Genomic DNA, 22,310 nt, shown 5'->3' on the forward strand with positions numbered 1-22,310 from the left:
GTGGTATTCACACACAAAAAAGACTACAAATATATGATGAAAGTGGCATTAAACATCAACAAACTATGGAATACAGGTTTCATGATGCTTAACACAATAAGCTTGATCTATTTGTGGTCAAATTTTGTATTCTCATGGATTGCAATATTTATTTCAATTCTGGTGTGTTTACATACTGTCACTGATGTTGACAATACTGGATTGACTAAAAGGTATTGATGTACAATATCTACTTCCACACTATAAACAGAAAACTATAAAAAATTCACATAATTAATACCTATGAAACCTTCAACACCACCCAACCCCCTCTCACAGGCACACACACTGGTCCACCAATATGAAGCACAAATAATTATGTATTTTAGAATTGTTCATTTTAAATCAATAAACTGAAATTATGAGGGATTTTTCTACAAAGCATATTATATAAATTTTTGTTTAGCCTGCTTTGGTAACATGCATGTAAGAATTAATCATGTCAAAGACATATGATACAATGTCCAAGGTCATGTTTACATAGACCATATCAGGGTTTTTTCTAGTATCTTAAAAGGACGTAGATTTATCTGGGATATTTGCATCAAATATTTTAAAAGAACCTTCTTTATGCAAATTAGAGGATTATATACATGGTACCTTATCCTCAATATGTATGACATATTTGCCACTGGACATTAAGGAACTAGTAATAAATCCATATTATATACACAGATCCTTATCCTTAATATGCATGAAATATTCGCCACTGGACCTTAAAGAGTTAACAATCAATCATTTTAATATACACTGCATCATTCTTATCATACATGAAGTATTTGCCACTGGACATTAAGGAATTAACAATCAATCAATATTTTATACACAGTGCCTTTTACATGCATGTAATATTTTCATTGGACAATAAGAACCTAACGATCAATTTTAAATACACAGTGCCGTTAACATGCTTTAAATATTAGCCATTGACTTTAAACAACTGACAATCAATCAATATTTAATACACAGTACCTCGTCTTTAACATGCATGAAACATTTACCACTGAACATTAAGGAGCTAACAATAAATCAATAATTCAAACAGTGCCTCGTCCTAAACATGCTTACAAATATTTGCCATTGGACGTTAAGGAACAAACAATCAGTCATTATAATATACACAGTACCTCGCCCTTAACATGCTTGTATTATTTGCCATTGGACGTTAGGGAACTAACAATCAGTCACTATTATAAACACAGTACCTCGCCCTTTAAATGCATGAAATGCTTGCAACTGGACGTAATGGAACTAACAATCAGTCACTATTATAAACACAGTACCTCGCCCTTTAAATGCATGAAATGCTTGCCACTGGACGTAGTGGAACTAACAATCAGTCACTATCATAAACACAGTACCTCGCCCTTTAAATGCATGAAATGCTTGCCACTGGACAAAATGGAACTAACAATCAGTCACTATCATAAACACAGTGCCTCGCCCTTTAAATGCATGAAATGCTTGCCACTGGACATTAAAGAACTAACAATCAGTAACTCTCATAAACACAGTACCTCGCCCTTAACTTAAATGCATTAAATGTTTGCCACTGGACATTTAGGAACTAACAGTTAACTAATATTATATACACAGTGCCTTTAACATGTATGAAATATTTGCCACTGGACGTTAAGGAACTAACAATCAGTCAATATTACATAGTACCTCGTCCTTAACATGCATGAAATATTTGCCCCTTGACATTAAGGAACTAACTAGCAATCAATATCAAATACACAGTGCCTTTAACATGAATTAAATTGATTTGCCTTTGGACACTAAGGAACCCACAATCAGACAATATTATATACACAGTGCCTCGTTTCTTAACATGTATGAAATATTTGCCACTGGACGTTAATGGACCAACAATTAATCAATATTTAAAACAGAATGTGTATTCATGTACATATGTTTCTGTGTAAACTTACAAGACACAGCTTTTATAATGAGACAACTATCAACCTTAAAGTAGACGTAAGCAATTGATAGACCATTGTATAAAGGCAATTTTGAAAAACACTTCCATTTTTATCTGCTTACCCTTCCGGAGCACCTGAGATCACCCCTAGTTTTTAGTGGGGTTCGTGTTGTTTATTCTTTAGTTTTCTATGTTGTGTCATGTGTAATATTGTTTGTCTGTTTGTCCTTTTCGTTGTTAGCCATGGCGTTGTCAGTTTGTTTTCGATTTATGAGTTCGACTGTTCCTCTGGTATCTTTCGTCCTTCTTTTATGGTAATGATTTGATATTAGAAGCAGCAGCCTTTCTCAGAAGGTCAATTATAAAAAAAATATCAAGGCTATGTTTCTTCTGGGACAATAAATATATATCATATTCCACGTGTTTTGTGTTACATTAGTTTTGTTTGTTTGTGAACATACTAATCTCTTTGAAAGTTAAATGTTAGCATCATGATTTAGTTGCACGCTTTGGTTGTGTGTAGGTTCGTGGTTATGATCGATGGATATAGTGCTGACGGTCCCGGATTCGATTCTGACTCGCGGCGCTTGTAATTTCAGTACAAATGTACATCAGAAGGGTTATTTACCGGTGACCCTCCCACACTCTATTCTGGTATCCAGACCAGAGTTTAAACTGGGTACTTTTGGGGCATCGTTTGGTAAAAGTTGTCCGTGACTTTTTGTCTTTCCAATTTTGGTGTGGACGGTGTTTTTATTTATAAATTATCTGTGAAGTGCTTTCGTTTGATATTCCTTCTTTTATCTCTCTGGGTTTTTTTTTTTCTTATATCAAGATTATGTTTATGTTACTTTATTTAAAATGTAAAAAAAGTAAACTTGCAATAAGTAAATTCAAGTTGGAATGGAAAATCTCTTAAGTATGGTTCTTAAAGATATCTGACGCTGAAATACTTAATTGAGTTAGATAATGCAGTACATTCATGTCTTTAAAAGTTTAAATGTATCCTCAAAAAAATGTAAAATTGGCACCTGACCATTTTGAGTATTGATATATTGTATTCAGTCATTCCATCACCGTACATGTACATGTATATCATGCGATGTGGTCGTTACATAGTTCCAATATTATGTTTTAAATTACATAAATGTCATATTGAACAGTTGGTGCTGTTTGCCTTGTCTAACTTGTACCTGTTTGAAAATGATGTCCCTTTTCATCTCTGTTTTTCTGTTGGTGCATGGTTTAGTCAGCGTCAATGGCGCATGGAATGCAACAGCTGATTGTGATGACGGTAACACTTTTGTTTTTGTTTTTTTGCGACTCCGAAAAAATAAGTTTTAAGACACTTTTCTTTTATAACTTTTTTTAAAGTCTTTGTCTATTCTTCATTTGTATAAATATTACCAAAGTCACCGTATTTAAAAATCGCAATTCAAATTTTTATACGCCCGTCAAAATTTTGACGAAACGTATTATGTTATACGAATGTCCGAGGTACGAGGTATTGTTATTTATAAGTTTTAATGTATACAAAACATGAAAATTCGATATTCTATTATAGAATGGCAATTGGTGTTCCGAGCACAGCAAGGAAATGGCCAGGGTGTTTACAATGAATGGAAGCGGAGATCTCCAAGCACATGCGTTGTCTCCTCAGGCTGTTTACCCGAAAATGTCGATCTGGCAATGATGAAAATACCAACCAATAAACATCTCAAAAGCCCTGTAATAGACAAATGGTCATCTTCAAATATCAAACAGGTAAATGTACAATGATACAGTGCTTAAACGTTTAGATGTTGTTATGCATGGGTGGATGGTTAGTTTAGACAAAACGACGAGTGCCATATGTTGATCTGCTAACCCTTCTGGATTACATGAGATCAAGCCCGGTTTTTGTTAGGGTTCTTGTCTATTGTTTTTTTCTCTGTTGTGTTTTCTTTTGGCCAATATTTTGTAAGCCTCTCTTTGACTTATGAGTTTTGATTCTCTCCTTTGATGTCTTTCGTTCTTCCTTACAGGTGTCTCTCATCTACCTTGGTTCTCTCGTTTGAGGGCCCTCATGGGGGTTTTTTATTATGTGATTACTTGGCCGTTTTTTTAATGATTATTTGATTATTAAGCCAAATATTTCATGATTATTTGATTACCTAGGACTGTATTTTTAGTTTATGATAATTTGATTACTAAAGATAAGCAAATATTTAATGATTATGTGATTATATTGGCAAAAAAATGGTGATTATGTGATTACTAGGACCCCCCCCCCCCCCCCCCCCCCATGAGGGGCCTCTCGTTTGTATCTTCCAACGCTTTTCCATACAAGTATTCGAATGCGGAATGTTTAGTCTGTATGATTGTATATACATTTTAAAAGTTCTACTCTCTGTGCTGTTTGAGATGTGTTGCATTCTTTAAATTGATACACGAAAATTGCAGTGGTGGATCCAGACATTTTTAACCGGATTTTTGTGACAAAAATGTCGGTTATTGATTTGGGGATGTACGGCGGGCAGTCGGGCGGGCAAACCAAATGTTGTCCGTGCATTTACTCATGAACCGTTCAACCAAAGCTTTTAAAATTTTAATATGTTGTTACTGACAAAAAAATATGAAGGTCAAGTTTAATAATGACGATTTTGACTTTTACCGTTCAGGAGTTATGGTTCTTGAAAGATTGAAAAATGGAATTTCCAGTCGTGTCCGTTCATTTACGCATGAACTGTTCAACCAAAGCTTCCCAAATTTTAATATGTTGTTACTGATGACAAAATGGAGGTCGAGTTCAATAATGACGATTTTGACTTTTACCGTCCAGGAGTTATGGTTCTTGAAAGATTAAAAAATGACTCAGTTTCCAGTCGTGTCCGTGCATTTACTCATGAACTGTTCAACCAAAGCTTTTAAAATTTTAATATGTTGTTACTGACAACAAAATTAAGGTCAAGTTCAATAATGACGATTTTGACTTTTACTGTTCAGGAGTTATGGTTCTTGAAAGATTGAAAAATGGCATTTCCAGTCGTGTCCGTTCATTTACGCATGAACTGTTCAACCAAAGCTTCCCACATTTTAATATGTTGTTACTGATGACAAAATGGAGGTCAAGTTAAATAAGGCAGCAACCATTTGATTTTCTGGGGGGTGGGGGGGGGGGGGCTATGGTTTTTTTTGGAAAAAAAAGTTTGTTTCCAGTTTTTGGAGAAAAAAATAATTTGTTTTTGATTCTGAGAAAAAAAAATTGTCTTTCACCCTCAGCTGCCACTATATGTAATGCTAAAATTGAAAGAAAATTTTTTTTTCGACTTGTCGCGAAAAAAATAGATTGTTTTTCGCCACAAGTGAAAAAAAAATTTGTCCAGAAAAAAAAAACATACCCCCCCCCCCCTAGAAAATCAAATGGTTGCTGCCTAATGACGATTTTGACTTTTACCGTCCAGGAGTTATGGTTCTTGAAAGATTGAAAAATGGCTTTTCCAGTCGTGTCCGTGCATTTACTCATGAACTGTTCAACCAAAGCTTTTCAAATTTTAATATGTTGTTACTGATGACAAAATGGAGGTCAAGATCAATAATGTTGATTTTGACTATTACCGTTTTAATATGTTGATACTGATGACAAAATGGATGTCAAATTTGATATTGACAATTTTCACTTTCACCGTTCATCAGTTATGGTTCTTGTGATATTGGCAGGACACAAATAAATGTTAATAAATCCGGTTTGCTGTCGTTGTGACAGCCTCTTGTTATAAATGAAATGGGACACGAACTGCTAAAGAGTGGGTCGGCTCCAGTCATGCTTCATTGATTCCCTATATAATCAACCAAATGTTTCCCACAAAAAGGGGGACCTGGGGGCTAAATCCGCCTCTGAGGTTGAGAAGTTGCATATTTGATACATACTCTGATTCCTTCGTCCTGAACATGCATGAAATATTTGCCACTGGACGTTAAGCAACCAACAATCAATCAATCATACTTGATTCCTTATGTTGTAGGTGAAACTGGAACTATTTGACAACGGTAAATCAGTGATGTATATGATTTTTGATGGCAAGAACACAAACTATTTGGGCTGGTTTTCTTACACAAAATTAATAGAGAGTAATTATGATGATCTTTACAGTGATGGCTGCTTCTATAAGTTCCAGTTCAGCGAGTATGTTTATGTTAATTGTTATCGGTATCAAGTATTCATGGTCGGTGATGTTTTCAAATAGCAGCACAAACATGCAATTTTTGGACAATGGACATGTTTGGGTGACGTAGAATCGAGAAAAAAAATGTATCAAACAAGAGATCGTGTTGGGACACAAAACGGGGACAAAATTAACTGTCAAAATAATCATGGATAGCCTTTTTATTGCGTCGTAATATTCTTTTCAAAATCTACATTACAAATGTATTATAATTGCCATACATCTGTCACATGTGTCTCATATATCATGGCTACCTTAGCAACAAGTAAATATCGCTTTGTCATGTATGTTTTGGTTTGGTTTATATGGTTCATATTTGAATTGATGCATTATTTTGGTGTTTTCGGACTAGATTCATTTTATCTTTATACGGTCTACAGTTATGTCAAATTACCGTCGATAAATGATTTGTAAACCCATGGGGGCGGACAGCTCAGTTGAAGAAACTTGGCTTTAAAACAAAACGTCAATTATTAAAGTGATCATACATTTTGATCCGAGTATAATCATACAAACATGTCTTTTACAGCTATTACAGATACTCCTTCATGGTTCAACAAGACGGTCACGCTTGTGACACCTCGGCACGTGGTTGGCTCTCAGTCACTGATTCACTATACAGTAGTTCCTATAGCTACGCAAGCACCTGTTCTCGAATGAGAGTTAGCAGTTATCCAATCTTCTTGTATGCTAAGAACAACCACAAAACAAGGTGGTATAATAAACGTAAGTTTTCAATATATATGTGAAACAACCATAAATGTATCAACCCATTATACATACGTATGGTGCAGTACAGAGGTTCAGTAAAAGAGAAATGCGACGAGGTTCCTTAGCGGTAGGACCACAGGCACTTGTCTCAGATTTTTTTTTCTCCTATATACCTTAATATATATTAAGGTATATATAGAGAAAAAAAAATCTGAGACAAGTGCCTGTGGGTAGGACACATACGTACATCAATGTAATGCATTCAAATAAAACAAAAACCCTAAAAGCTGACATGTTGGGGTTAACATATTGTAAGATATGATATAAATGGTGTCTGTACAATGCGACAACTTTTACAATTCGTTCCGGGTAAAAACAAATGATCGGAATAAATCATGAAGTTTTCTTGCTTAGATTTTACTTGAAGTATTTGTTAGTACATGAAAGTCAGTTTTTCAATGTTTTTTGCTAGATTGGATTTCAAAAAAGGGTCGATTCTTATGAATAATAGTTATATGCCATGTTTACATGGTCTTAAGTCAGGTCAGAATGAATCACGGTCAACTTTGCCGATATCAACTATTATTTTTACTTTCAGAATATGGCCAAGCTGATGTACTCGCCGTATATGTCAAGAGAGCTTAATCCAGACCAGATTCGAACCAATTGATATAATAAAGATTACTGCATTCTATTTAATTTATTTCACATTTTTCATAAGGAGTACGCAATTATTTTCAAGGATTTGTTAGATTTAATATGTAAATATAAATAAAAAGATGTTGTATTAGAGCCAATGAGACAACTCTCCATCCAAGTCACAACAATAATAAGATAAAAATTGTAGGTCAAAGTATGGTCTTCAACACGTAGCCTTGGCTCACACCGAACAGCAAGCTATAAAGGGCCCCAAAAATGACTTTGTAAACCCATTTAAACAGGAAAACCAACATGCATATACAAAAAATGTTGTATCAGTGCAAATGACGCAACTCTTCATTCAAGTCACAATGTACGTACAATACTGTAGATTCATTTATTTTCGTGGGCATCAATTTTCGTCGATTGCTGAAAACTTGCATATTCGTGGATATTTGATTTAGGGGTTTTGCAAATCTTTGTATTCAAAGCCTATTGACAATCTGGTATTCGTTTGAACATTTGAACTCGTGGTTCACCTGTACACACGAAACTCACGAATTGGTATCTAATGAATAATAATCCAAGTAAGTTAACAATTATAGGTTAGAGTACGGCATTCAAAACGTAGCCTCGGCTCACACTAAACAGTAAGTTATAAATGGACCCAAAATGAATAGTGTAAAACAATTCAGACAGAAAACCCAAAGGTCTAATATATATACAAAATAAAAACGAGAAACACTTATGAACCACGCCAACAAACGAAAAACACGGAACTGTAGATTCAAGACAAAGGACAGGTGCATACACATTTAAATACAAGCGATAAGATTGCGACCTTTGAAATACAAATGATACAATTGATTGAGATGACAAACTCTTAACCGATCGTAGCGATTGAAAACGATTGATACGATCGGGACCCTGTAAAACAAAGGATACACTAGATTGATACGATCGTGACCTTTGAAATACAAATGATACAATTGATTGAGATGACCAACTCTTATTCGATCGTAGCGATTGAAAACGATTGAAACGATCGGGACCATTACAAAATAATTGAAACAGTTGAACACGGTAAATCGATCGTAACGATAAAACCCGATTGATACGATCATTACCCTTCAAATATACAAATGATACAGCTGATTTATTTGATCAACTCTTAATCGACAGTAAGTATTAAATATGATCGAAATGATCATGAAGATAGATTTGACTGTGTTCGATCGTTATACGAGTTGATTGAGTGGAACGTCTACTAATCGATCATAACGATTGAATATGATCGATACGATCATGGCCCTTGAAAGGAAAGGACAAAATTGATTGAGTTTTAATCAACTCTTTATCTATCGTTACAATTGTATACGATTGATACAATCGTTGCCCTTGAAATATAAACGATTTACCAACTCTTAAGTAGTGTAACGATAGAACACAAATAGTTTACCATTGAAAAGGTTGTGAGATACAGTTTATCAAGTCTAAATCGATTGGAACTTTGAACACGATCGATTTGATAATGACCCTTGAAATACAATTGATAGAGTTTATAAAGTTGATAAACTATTAATTTATTGAAACGATTGAATATTATCGTGACCCTTGAAAAAGAAAGGATACAGATGATTGAGTTGATCAATTTTGTATCGATCATAATGATTTTATACCATAGTGACCCTTGATTGACTGAGGGAAGCAATTCTTAATCGATCGTAACGAGTGAATACGACCCCTACGATCGTGACCCTTGAAATAGAAAGGATATAGTTGATTAAATTGATCAACTCTTAATAGATAGTAGCATTGAATAGGATTGAACCGGTAGAGACCCTTGAAAAACAATTGACGCGACGGCTGCCACATATGGAGAAGGATCTGCTTTCTTTTCCGGAGCACCTGAGAAAACCCCAAGTTTTTGGTGGTGTTCGTGTTACTTCGACTTTAGTTTTTTATGTTGTGTCTAGTGTACTTTATTTGTCTGTTTGTCTTTTTCTTTCTTAGCCATGGTGTTGTCAGTTTATTTTCGATCTATGAGTTTGAATGTCCCTCTGGTATCTTTCGATCCTCTTTGATCCTCTTTGATTGAGTTTATCCACTCTTAATTGATCGTAACGACTTGATTCAATTGAAACAATCGTGACCCTTGAAAAGGAAAGGATACAGCTGAGGTAAATAAGTTATTCAATTCATATTCGATCGTAACGATTGTATACGATTGATATTGTCACCCTTGAAAGACAAATGATAGAGTTAATTGAGTTGATTGAGTTGATCGACTCATAATTATTTAATTGTAACGATTGAATACAATTAACTTTAAACATAAACGTTTGATTAGATAGATTTACTGAATGGACTACACGTCATGAAAGTAATAAACGATTGGTTGACCATCCTACAGCCGTACTTAGTCAATTGATTGACTATACAAAAACAAAGTAAAATAACAAAAATACATAACTCCGAGGTAAATTCAAAACGGAAAGAATGGCAAAATCAAATAATAAAACACATCAAACGAACGGACAACACCTATCATATTCCTGACTTGGTACAGACATTTTTAAATGTAGAAAATGGAAGGTTGAACCTGGTTTTATGGCGCTTAACCTCTCACTTGTACGACAGTCGGATCAAATTCCATTATATTGACAAAGATGCGTGAGTCACAAATTGGGGCACAACAACACTGGCACGAAACCCACAAAAAAACAGGGTTGCTTATTTTAATAGATAGTAATTTTGGTAAACTGTTTATTCAATCGATTGTCGAATTTTGTATCTGTGTTAGTTCTTGAATACAAAAATAAAAAATAATCAAAGACTTATAGAAGATCATAGAACTATATATATATGTCTCTGTTGTACAATAGTGTTTTATTCAGTAAAGTCACAATTCGGCTCATAAAAAAAAATCATATATAAAAAAACACATTTAGGAAATAGCATACTGAATAGTCGACATTCTGTGTCTTTTCTTTTGTATACAAATGTATTATTTGTACTTAAATCAGGGTTTTGTTTTCATTAAATTCCCTCTAAAAAATCTGATTCAAGGGAGATAATTCTAATTCATGGCCGTCTTTGACCATGTTTTGGTTTTTAATTGAAGGTAGTTAGATATTCTTTGATTAACGAACAGGAAGTAGAATTACACTCAACTTTGTTGCCTGACTCCAATTTTCACGTTTGAACCAACTTACATCACATGTATGTGTTTCTGATAATTAAGAATAATAGATTACATAATTCCTAAAGACTGAGGGAAACGTCATGATTTCCCAGATTCTGCGTTTTCAAAATTAATACAAGAGGGCTGTAATGGGTAAAAAATTGTGCAAAATGACGTTTATAACGATATTTTTTTTAAAGCATGAAGATACATGTAAATGTACGTATCTGGCAAGGCTATTTTAATTTTTTTCTGGGAAGCCTTCCATAGGCTTAGTTCCTAAGTCGTCGTAGGAAGGTGTCCCAGAAAAAAATTAGAAAAGCCTTGCCAGATGTCATAATTATTTTAGTCCGAGATTACTCTGACGTGCAACTGCTGTTTTGCCAGACAAGCTGGGGCCGTGGGACGTCAGAGCTTGTCCCATATCAAAAAGTGGATATTTGCCCACCCAAAATAGATGCGCTGCTTCGTCGCTTCTGATGCCGACTGACGGCCTTGGAATTATATAAATCGGGCATCAATCTATTCATTTTTCATTTATCTCTTCATTTATGTAAGTTTCACGTACCTGCGAACCTTTATTTTTCCATATTTTAACAGTTTTCACAGTGACCCATCGATTTCGGCATTTTGACTTTCACTTTCAAATGGACGTCAAGTTACGAGAGAGTTTGTGGTCTCGAGACTCAAAATATGCAAATATTTGTATTTTTTCACCTCCTTTATGGGAGATCGATGTTTAACATTTAGTAGCCAACCACGTTACAATCGGAAGCTCTCGGACATTTAGATAACTTGCATCGTAAATGAACGAGGTATTACATTATGGTCATTTGCATAAATCATCACTGTTTTCTCGTGGTCACGTGATTATCTTTGAAAATGAAAGTCAAAATGCCGAAATCGATGGGTCACTGTGAAAACTATTTCCATTGAAAAGCATACATACATTTTGTAATACAAATTCATCATATATATTATGATCTGACCCTATTATACTGGTAAATTCGTCTGTTATCGGAAGAACCCCCTCGATAACTTTGAGGATACAATAGTATCCTTGTCCTTGTACACTCCCTATTTGGATTATTGGAGATGTCCTGAAGTTGGTTTCCCTTCTCTAACTTAATGCTTTGAAACTTATATACAATGCTTATAACCACAAAATACAGATCAAGTTTGAATTTCGGTGGCATCAACAGTGATATTGTTTGCCTTAAATTTATGGAGAACAAAGGGGTTTTCCCCTGGAGAAGAATACCAATTTGAAAAAAATGGCTTAAAATTATTCCCAAAAAGACTACTTTTTCCCAAACAGTGCAGTCTCAGTAGTAAATGTGCATGAATACAAACTGAAAAACACTCAATTATACATTTTACATAGATATAGAAAGATGTGGTGTATGTGCCTATGAGACAACTCTCATATATTCAAATAACAATTTAAAAAGTAAACCATTATAGGTCAATGTACGGCCTTCAATACTGAGCCTTGGCTCACACCTAACAAAAAGGTATTTAAAAGGGCTAAAATTGCTATATGTGCAGATTTGGGGGTCTATTTATGTATCATCACTGGCAAAAAGGGGTCTTTTTTCAAAGCAGGGTTTGACTCTTGAAAGGGGGTCTGTAAATTAAAGTTTCAGTCAAATTCATGGTTTATTCTAAATTTCCTAATTTGTTGAAAATTATGCATATTTTCCCAATAAAAAAGGGTAGAGGTAGTTTTGAAAAAAGCCAACAATATCACTGCATCAATTTAGCTGTTCTAGAGTTATCCCCCTTTACAAATTGTAAAATTTGGCGTTTCTGTTCTCTAACTTTAGTTTGCCTCAATCTAATATTATGAAACTTTTAAACAGGGTTATTATTACCACAAAACACAGATCAGGTTTGCAAATTGGTCGTGTCAATTTAACCGTTTAAGAGTTATGCCCCTTAACAAATGGAAAAATTATGGAATTTTTAGGTTTTTTTTCTCTCTCTTTAGTTTGCCTCAACCAAATGTTATAAAACTTATACACAATGGTTATTACCACAAAACACAGAGTAAGATTGCATTTTGGTGCTGTCACATCGACTGTTCTAGAGTTATCGTCTTTACAAACAAAAAATTGCTGATTTTTTTTAGTTTCCGTTCTCTTATTTAAAAGTGTGCCACAACCAAATGTTATAAAACTTATACACAATACTTATTACCACAAAACTCAGATCAATTACAAATTTCAGAAGTGTCACTTTAGCGTTCTTCAGTTATGATCCCTTTATAACTTTATATGACATGCAAGTGGGTGCATCATCTATCCTATGGACACATTCCATAATAGATATTTTTTTGAGAACTCTGACGAATAATGATATATATTATAATAAATCTCGATAAAAATTTAACCATTTTGTCAGCAAACTGTAGCTGAATATGACCATTTAACGCCTGATGGTAAAGACTGTATGGTAAAGGGCATTCCTTCCTTTATATAAATACTGTATACATGTATAAAAATAAGTGTGACCAGTATCATAGGCTTTTTGCAATGGAAATGAATATCAATACATCCTTAGATCTACATGTTTTATGGGTTGAAAAAATCTCTTATACAAAGTCTATAACTGTAATCGAGTTGTTATGAGATCCTTTCAAAACAGACCAAAGTTCATCTTATCAATCAAAGTCTTCACTTCATGACTTTCTTAAGGTTGATTTCTATCGAATGTTAAATGGTGGCTGCTACATTGTATTGTTGAAATGAGCTCACTTATTAATCTTTACTCTAAAAAAAAATATCCTAAATGTATCGGTAAACTTCATGATCATAGATTCTTTTGCTGATTTTTTTGAAATTGAATTGTGGATTACTATATTGAAATAAAGACCATATAAAATTTTTGTCTTTTGCAGCATTTAAAAGATTTGTATCGAAAACTAAAAGATGGAACCTTCAGCTTTAGAGGAGGACAATACCAGTATGGCTGCCAGAAGTTTGTTAACATTGAACACTAGTACCAGTAAAGGTACTCAGGAGGAGACCATCAAAGGTACACAAAACACTTCACCAGGAAGGCCATCTCAAAATACTCAGATTTATGTAAAGTCTCAGAATGTTAGTCAGGGCAACCAAGAGAAGGTAATTGCAGTCCGTATTGATCGGTCAAACGGTAATCCTAATGTCCAGATAATGAAGTCGGGTCAAGAGATCACTGAACCTTCAAACAAACCCCAGCTTAATGTGGAGATAATGAACCTAGGTCAAGAGGTTGCTGGCACATCAAACAAACCCCAGCCAAATATCCAGATAATGAAGTCAAGTCCAGAGGTTGTTGGCCTGTCGAATAGGCATAAACAACAAGTAATTCCTACTACAGAAGATGGGCCTTCTAAACATAAGCTTCAAATTGTGGATGCTACAGAGACACACTGCAGTACAAATGAAAAGGAGGTAAGGTTGTGACCTATAATTTCTTCAATCCGCCTCATTTGGACTCTGTTGGATAGTTGTCTTATTGGCAATAATATAAAGTCTTCTTAATTTGTGAAAAAATTGCATAGAAGTCAGCTTGGAAGGGCTAAACACTGAATAAAGCAATTCCAAAAATATATGGTTTTACAGTATTTCACTATTCAATGTCATGATGTGTGACGAAGTCAGTAATGATTAAATATTTTATTATGTAATTACAAAGTCAAGAAAGATTCTAAAGTTCAAATGTTCGAATGTTCACAAACTGTCTTAAAAGTTGAATTGTTCTAATGTTCAATAACTCATCACACCGGCACGTGATCGTATAGTGGTATAACTGTTCAGTCCTGATGGAGTACTTCGGATATTAAGCGCATGATTTCCAGCCTACCCAAGAGGGGGGAGACCTTGGCGGAATCTCCGGTACCAATCTGTCTTCCTGTTCGAGTCCAAAGCTGGATCTTATATAGTTCAGAGGGGCCATCCATCAAGTTCAAATATGGCCATAAATGTCAACAGTTGTATATAGTAGTCTAGCTATTAAGTAATACATGTACTAGGTTGGTCAGTTGACAATGTTATTAACATCTGCATAATGCAATTATATAACGTCAGCAAAATACATGAACGATAAATGTCTGCAAAGGTCAAATACATGTACTTGAAATTGTATTAATTATGTAACTAGTAGATTGGAACACAAATTGTGTTACAGATGATGGAGTGAACAAAATGACCTGGATATACCCCAGCTATAAAGAAACTAATAAAACAATCAAATATATATAAATTAACAACTTCTAATATAGAGAAAAGTAACAAAGAGCTAAAGATAACTACTGACAAGATTTGCAACTTAAAAAATGTGGCAGGTGTGCTCAACTCCAATCTTAATTAAGTAGGATTGTCAGTTTTCCTGCCGAAGGTCTGTGGCCTTCACGTTCCTACACCAAAAAACTGATTGCAACGAAATAGGCAATGGTGCTGAAATTTGATTTAAACATCAATAAATCAATCAATGCATGACTTAAAAAAACCCAATAAAATTGAGAATGGAAATGGGGAATGTGCCAAAGAGACAACAACCCGACCATAGAAAAAAACACAACAGCAGAAGGTCACCAACAGGTCTTCAATGTAGCGAGAAATTCCCGCACCCGGAGGCGTCCTTCAACTGGCCCCTAAACAAATATATACTAGTTCAGTGATAATGAACGCCATACTAATTTCCAAATTGTACACAAGAAACTAAAATTAAAATAATACAAGACTAACAAAGGCCAGAGGCTCCTGACTTGGGACAGGCGTAAAAATGCGGCGGGGTTAAACATGTTTGTGAGATCTCAACCCTCCCCCTATACCTCTAGCCAATGTAGAAAAGTAAAGGCATAACAATACGCACATTAAAATTCAGTTCAAGAGTAGTCTGAGTCTGATGTCAGAAGATGTAACCAAAGAAAATAAACAAAATGACAATAATACATAAATAACAATAGACTACTAGCAGTTAACCGACATGCAAGCTCCAGACTTCAATTAAACTGACTGAAAGATTATGATTTCATCATATGAACATCAGGCACAATCCTTCCAGTTAGGGGTTTAGTATCATACCATCATAATATATATGAGAAGAACATAACCCGTGTCATGCCAACAACTGATTTTTGAATAAATGTATTTAGTTCTGATTCAAAGACCCTATAAGTGAATCAATATTAACGCCAAAATATGCAATCTTTAATGACCTGACAACAGTATCGTAACTATATCCCTTCTTAATCAGTCTATTCAAAGGTTTTGTTAGTTTTTGAGGTGAATACTGACACCTTTGTGCTTTATAAAGAATATTTCCATAAAAAAATGGATGTGAAATACCTGAATGTATAAGAAGTCTGCATGTTGAGCTATATTTACAAATGATTCCAATGTCTTCAATGTTTATTGTACATGTACAATTATATAATGCCCTCCATTACAATATTATATCCATCCTATTTTCAGATTTTTGATTCAGTGACAGCAATTTTTAAAAGAAAACCAAATGTTGGTACAGATAAATATTTATCTTTGTGTAAAACATCAAATGTTGTAGCGGAATTTCAAAGTGATGAGATTAGTGTAACTGGTTCCCTGAAAGGCATTAATACAGTACACAATCTTTTAAAGGTATGTATAAATGTAACTGGTTCCCTTAAATGCTTTTTAAGCTACATATAATAAAGAAGATGTGGTATGAATGCCAATGAGACAACTCTTCATCCAAATAATAATTTGTAAAAGTAAACCATTTTAGGTAAAAATTTGGTCTTCAACACTGAGCCTTTGCTCACACCCAACAGCAAGCTTTAAAGGGTCCCAAAAAATGGCTAGTGAAAAAATATTCAAACGGGAAAACCAACGGTCTAATCTATATAAAAACCGATAAACTAGAAACACTTTTGAACATCAACAAACAACAACCTGAACCACTGAACAGCATGTATGTTTTAGTGTTACTGGTTATTGAAAGTTATTAATACCATGCATAATCTCTATATCTAAAATGTACCTATATGTTTACATCTGTATTAGTACAAAAAGTGATTAAATTAAAAAATATTGATTTAGTTGAATGTAACATTAGCACACGGAATAGAAAACATATTTTAGTATAATTGATAATGGAAATGGGGAATGTGTCAAAGCGACAACAACCTGACCATAGAGCAGACTACAGTCAAAGGCCACCCATGGGTCTTCAATGTAACGAGAAACTCACGCACCCTGAGGCGTCCTTCAGCTGGCCCCTAAACAAATATATACTAGTTCAGTGATAATGGACGTCATACTAAACTCCAAATTATACACAAGAAACTAAAATTAAAAATCATACAAGACTAACAAACCCAGGGGCTCCTGACTTGGGACAGACGCAAAATTCTGGAGGAGTTAAACATATAGTGTATATTTTTCAGGTTCTGCACTGCAATACAAGTCCTGTAAATGGGGAGACTAATATCAGTGCTGCTGGAGTTCTATATATAGTTGAGGATCAGGATAAATCTTCAGGTATTTTACACTACAGGTCATGTTAGTGAGTTCTGTCACCTATCCAGCATAAACAAATTACCTAGATAGTCACATGAGACCATATTATGAAGCTGACAGAAGTTCATGTCTTTCATCATTGGAGTGTCACTGTGATACAATACCCCGTTTATGTCCACCATGTAAGATGTTGCAGGGATCATGAAAAAACCAGACATGCATCTGTCCTGCTTTATTAGTGCTCTTTTGTACATATATTGACAGATTAATATGAAACTTGTATCATAGGTATATTTCAGCAATGTCTTGGACAAGTTCAATAGAATTTTTAAATGATTTGAATTTATATTACAATGGAATTTTTATGGAATATTGCATCATTAGTGCTTTCATGTGAACAATTTGTGCCAGAATTTTAAAACTATATGATAGCTTTATTCATTGTATCAGCAATGTCATGGATGATTTCGAAAATCAGTACCTATCAATTATTTTTCAAAAAGTTATGTTCATTGGAAACATTAAATTTATGGAAAATTGCATCGTTAGGGCAGAACAGTGCAAAAATCAATATGGAGAATTGCATTGTTACATTAGCTCTCTCGTATGATAAACTACTTGCCAGAATTTTATGAAACTAGAATTTAACCAGAATTTAACAAAAATTATGTCAAAGGTTAATGTCAGCACTTTTAAAAATAGGTTATTATCATATTTTTAACAAGTTATGCGGCATAATAATGCCCTTTGATATATAAATTATATATTACAATGAAAATCCTATTGCTTTTGCTCTGAAGCCTTCATTTCTCATGAGATATTAATAAAAAGTTAAAAGAACAAACTATTTTTAGTTATAACATTTTGTACTTTTGTACCTTGGATAGACAAATTTTTTGCAACACAGAGGTACATCCATAATATGAAAAAAAAACTTAAATAAGTCCAGGATTTTGTAGTCATTAAAAAATCGCAGAGTTAATGTGAGTAGACATGAATTGGCTTCTCATGTTAGACATACCTAAATAAAGAAAAGACAAAATCTAGATTAGTTGTAGGATTGTATGATATTTTCATTATGAATAAACTGTTATCACAGAGGTATATTTCCCCTTTTTGTAATTTTGATAATGCAAACCATTTAAAGTCAATAGACCATGACTGAGGGGGCAGAGCCAAATAATCTCCATGGCAATGATATGTGGCAATGGTAATACATCTGCATACCAATCATTGAACTACTACTAGTGGTTCACCATAAAACTTACCTAATCACAAACTAAAACATTGTTGACGCCATCGCCGTCATTGCTTCCGACAATGGAAGCAGCATGCCTATGTCTCGCTTTTTGACTCAGTCAAGGCAAGACAAAAAAGAAAAAAAGTATTGGAATGATTTTAGTACATGCAAGACAAAAGCTCTTTATGCATAGTTTAGGGGTAAGACTGTGTGATTGTATAAAATGTACATTTACCATGCGTAGTGCAATAAGGGGAAAAGATATGTGGTGGTGGTTTGGGGGGGGGGGGGGTCCTTACATTATGATATGGCTTGTGTGTCTGTTTAATGGGCAACAAGGACTACATCATATTTGATTTACTACTGTACATTAATCTCTTAATGGGGAACAAGGTTCATAAACAAGGTTTAATTTACTGCTGGAATCTAATCATTTATCCTTCTATTTTATTTTGTGTGTAAACAGTAATTTAGCCTCTTTGAATTACAGAAGATCAAAGTTCCACAATGGATCATCAAGATGACATTTCAGAACAACCAATAAAAGATGAGGATGTCAAGGTCAACCAAAGATCCGTATCAATCAGATGTTTGGATTGTAATGAAACCTTTGCAACTCATGAAGAACTTACAGAACATTGCAAGCAGACACATAGAAAATATCCAAGTCCAAAAATGTTGAAACTGTCAAGTTTTAAATGTTCTTTCTGCACAAGGGTTTTTCAGAGCAGTAAGTTTCTAAATCAGCACGTGGAAGAAAGCCATGGTCCCAATGAATGTTTTATATGTGGGAAGGAGTTTGCTTTGAAACGTTACCTCAGCATGCACATCAAACGACATTCGGACGGAAATAAAAAACATTCCTGTGAAATATGTGGATGGAAATTTTTAGAACGGTATAAATTAAAATTACACATGGAGTCACACAAACCAAAATCAGAGAAAAATCTCCCCCATGCCTGTCATATATGTAAAAAACAGTTTTATAACAAGGCTACGTTAGATGATCACGTTAACACGCATACAGGAAATAGACCGTTTAAATGTGATATTTGTTCTTGTTCGTTTGCTCACCGTATCGGACTTAAGCGACATCTCATTACACATGAACCAGTCAAACCTTTTAAATGTGGAGTTTGTCAAAAGGAATTTTCATTCCGAGCCAAATTAGATGAACATTTTATAACTCACACAGGAGAAGGAAAATATGTCTGTAACAGTTGTGGTAAAATCTTTACCACTAAATCATCTCTCAAACGTCATTCAGACAATTGTTCCAATAAAACATTATCCACAATTATATCCACATTGGGAAATAGTGCTGAACCTGTAACAACTGAGCTTAATAGTTCTGAAGCTGTTTTCATGTGTGGAATTTGTTCTGTAGTTTTTGATACTTTGGAAAAAGCAAGCGTACATGCAGCTTCACATGAAACATAAAATAAGTGTCTTAATTCATTACTTTCATTTTGTACAATTTCTCAAGTTTCCTATTCCTATCTCAAAGCACTTGTTCACTGTAATAAAGTGTCATATTGACAATCACGTAATACTGGTGCCCTTTAATAAAGTTCAATGTTGACACATACTACTGGTTCCCTGCAATAAAGTTCAATTGCCAAAAGCGTATAGAAATATTTGCTCTACTTCAGTATTGAAAAAATATTTTATGAGGAAATTAAGCTACACGAATTGCTTGATAAAATAAACTTTAAAGCCCATATATAATATCCATATACATGTACTTACATATGACAAGAAAATGTTTGGGAATATAATTTTGCTTATCATGGCAATTTACCATTATAACTTCACAGAAAGTTAAATAAAAAAATCTAGGGGGGTGGGGTTGGGTGTGTGCTGACTGACCTAAGGGGGGCCCACTCCAGTCGTGCTTCAGTGATTCCCTATATTTAAGGAACCAAATTGTTCCAACGAAAGGGGGGGGGGGGGGGGGGCCTGGATCTGCCTATGATATTATTAGAAAAAAGATTTTCAAATTAATAAATACTTACTTTATTGATAGCAGGTTATTTTTCTGAATTGCTACAGGCTTATTTTAAATTAAAACTTCTATTTATTGTCCATAACAACTGTATTTATTTATCAGTTGTTACTATGTCCCTAACATTATACATATTTTAAACTGTCAGTCAGAGTTTTAATTTTACTGATGACAAATCGCTTGTCATTGACTATTTTTAATGATTATAAAACAAATATTTAGACCCCTTTATTTTAAATCCAGACATTATGTATTACATGTATTACAATGCAAAATTAATGTGTTAAAAAAACACACTTGTAAGTTTTATGTTAATCAAAATATTGTTTTTGTTTTATTTAAAGTTATATGATATATTTCCACATCAGGCAACCTTTTTATACTTACATTCCTGCATTGTCAAGATCAAAAATACTTTAATACGATATGCCAAAAGAATATTAAGATGATACTTGAATAAAAATACTTTAGCTCTTTAATTTTCATAAAATTATGACAAAATATTTGCTTTGACCCTTTGATAAAAATATTAAAATATAAAAATACTTATCCGAAAATTTTATTCGATATATACATATCAGTTTGACTAACACATATTTTGATCATTGAGAAACTTGATTAACAGTATAATTTTGATTAAAACTTTCAGCTGATTTTACAGAGTTATCTCCCTGTAGTGTTATGTACATATGAACCTTGGCCACCTTAATACATTTGACTAAGTTGTTATTTATTCTGTGATGATTGTCATGTTGTTATCAGGGTAACATTAAAGAGTATTCAAACTATGTGATTTTGTTAAATTATTATCTTACAGTAATACTATTTTTTTTGTATTTATTTTAATATGATGTTAGAGAAAAGTTAATACTTTGGAGGAAACAGTAAACATGCAAACCTCCAACTTTCTATTTATACATGTATAACTGATAGGATATAAAGAAATATTAAACATACTTAAAACAACATCTTATTTATGTATTTGTTGAGGTTAAAATCTTTGTGCAGTTTTATAACTGTCAGTGTATTCAAGGAGGAAAAAAAAGAATAGTTGGGAGTAAACCACAACCTTCAACAACTAAATGACCATATTCTAATTCAAGTATACAGGCACCAACAACACAAAATATATACCGTATATTTTCGAATTTAAAGCGCATCCTTTCATAAGCCGCACGGCCGTTTTTTGGGGGGAAGATTGTTTTTGTCCTTACATAAAACGCACCTGAATATTAAGCGCACACTGAAGAAAACGTATATTTATTCTACTGACCTGATAGTGTCATGAATATTTTCTCCTTTTGTAACTCACACCGTAATTTGTTTCATTTCTATTTTCAGATTGGTGAGAAAGTTGAGAGTATTTTTGAATATATTTATTTGTGTCATATTAAAATAAAAAATCGTAATAAAATAATTATACTTTTCTCATTGTTTTAATTATGCCAGTTTCGTTTGATGTTTTTTGTCAACAATGGCCATGTGTTGACAGCTTGGGTGTCCATTGAACCTTGTTGTTTTGATTAAAATTAGTATGGTATTGATTGCTTGTTTATTGTTTGAATTGGCATTAAAGATTTAAATTAATCTTAAAAATGTATGCATGAAAGGTCACCCAAGCCATAAAACTGCCATTGTTTACCTTGATTATGACCTACTTACCTGTACCCACGTGTGAAAACTGTTCACCCAAAAGTCAAGATTTTTTTTTAATTAAATCAATCTTAAGAATTTTATTGTTGTCTATAAAATAAAAGTTGAAGTTCTGAACGTAACAAACATTTTTCAATTTTAATTTGGATGAATACAACAAACAAAACAATTTACTTTTTGCAAGTCATTGTCTATTTTTAAATGAAAGTGTTATGAGCAATG

At 33.7% G+C, this 22,310-nt stretch overlaps 2 protein-coding genes across 2 annotated transcripts; both read left to right on the plus strand.

Moving 5' to 3' along the window:
* Positions 1-3,041: 3,041 nt before the first annotated feature.
* On the plus strand, positions 3,042-7,573 carry LOC139501613 (uncharacterized). The gene is made up of 5 exons (XM_071290732.1): positions 3,042-3,257; positions 3,528-3,727; positions 5,968-6,128; positions 6,698-6,894; positions 7,478-7,573. The coding sequence occupies exons 1-5, from the start codon at positions 3,167-3,169 to the stop codon at positions 7,522-7,524; spliced, it is 696 nt and encodes a 231-aa protein (XP_071146833.1). The 5' UTR covers positions 3,042-3,166; the 3' UTR covers positions 7,525-7,573.
* A 3,079-nt stretch (positions 7,574-10,652) lies between these two features.
* LOC139501616 (oocyte zinc finger protein XlCOF22-like) lies at positions 10,653-21,412 on the plus strand. Its single transcript, XM_071290735.1, has 5 exons — positions 10,653-10,740; positions 13,602-14,139; positions 16,165-16,329; positions 17,118-17,211; positions 18,921-21,412. The coding sequence occupies exons 2-5, from the start codon at positions 13,633-13,635 to the stop codon at positions 19,868-19,870; spliced, it is 1,716 nt and encodes a 571-aa protein (XP_071146836.1). The 5' UTR covers positions 10,653-10,740; positions 13,602-13,632; the 3' UTR covers positions 19,871-21,412.
* The last annotated feature ends 898 nt before the right edge of the window (positions 21,413-22,310 follow it).

This window comes from Mytilus edulis, chromosome 13 (genome assembly GCF_963676685.1).
Source record: "Mytilus edulis chromosome 13, xbMytEdul2.2, whole genome shotgun sequence".
Classification (NCBI taxonomy): Eukaryota; Metazoa; Mollusca; class Bivalvia; order Mytilida; family Mytilidae; genus Mytilus; species Mytilus edulis.

Excerpts from the sequence above, each read along its gene's own strand:
- LOC139501616 (XM_071290735.1), top strand. The coding sequence starts at position 13,633 with ATGGAACCTTCAGCTTTAGAGGAGGACAATACCAGTATGGCTGCCAGA. Across the intron at positions 14,140-16,164 it reads GCAGTACAAATGAAAAGGAG|ATTTTTGATTCAGTGACAGC; the intron begins GTAAGGTTGTGA and ends TCCTATTTTCAG. Across the intron at positions 16,330-17,117 it reads CAGTACACAATCTTTTAAAG|GTTCTGCACTGCAATACAAG; the intron begins GTATGTATAAAT and ends TATATTTTTCAG.
- LOC139501613 (XM_071290732.1), top strand. The coding sequence starts at position 3,167 with ATGATGTCCCTTTTCATCTCTGTTTTTCTGTTGGTGCATGGTTTAGTC. Across the intron at positions 3,258-3,527 it reads AACAGCTGATTGTGATGACG|AATGGCAATTGGTGTTCCGA; the intron begins GTAACACTTTTG and ends ATTCTATTATAG. Across the intron at positions 3,728-5,967 it reads CATCTTCAAATATCAAACAG|GTGAAACTGGAACTATTTGA; the intron begins GTAAATGTACAA and ends CTTATGTTGTAG.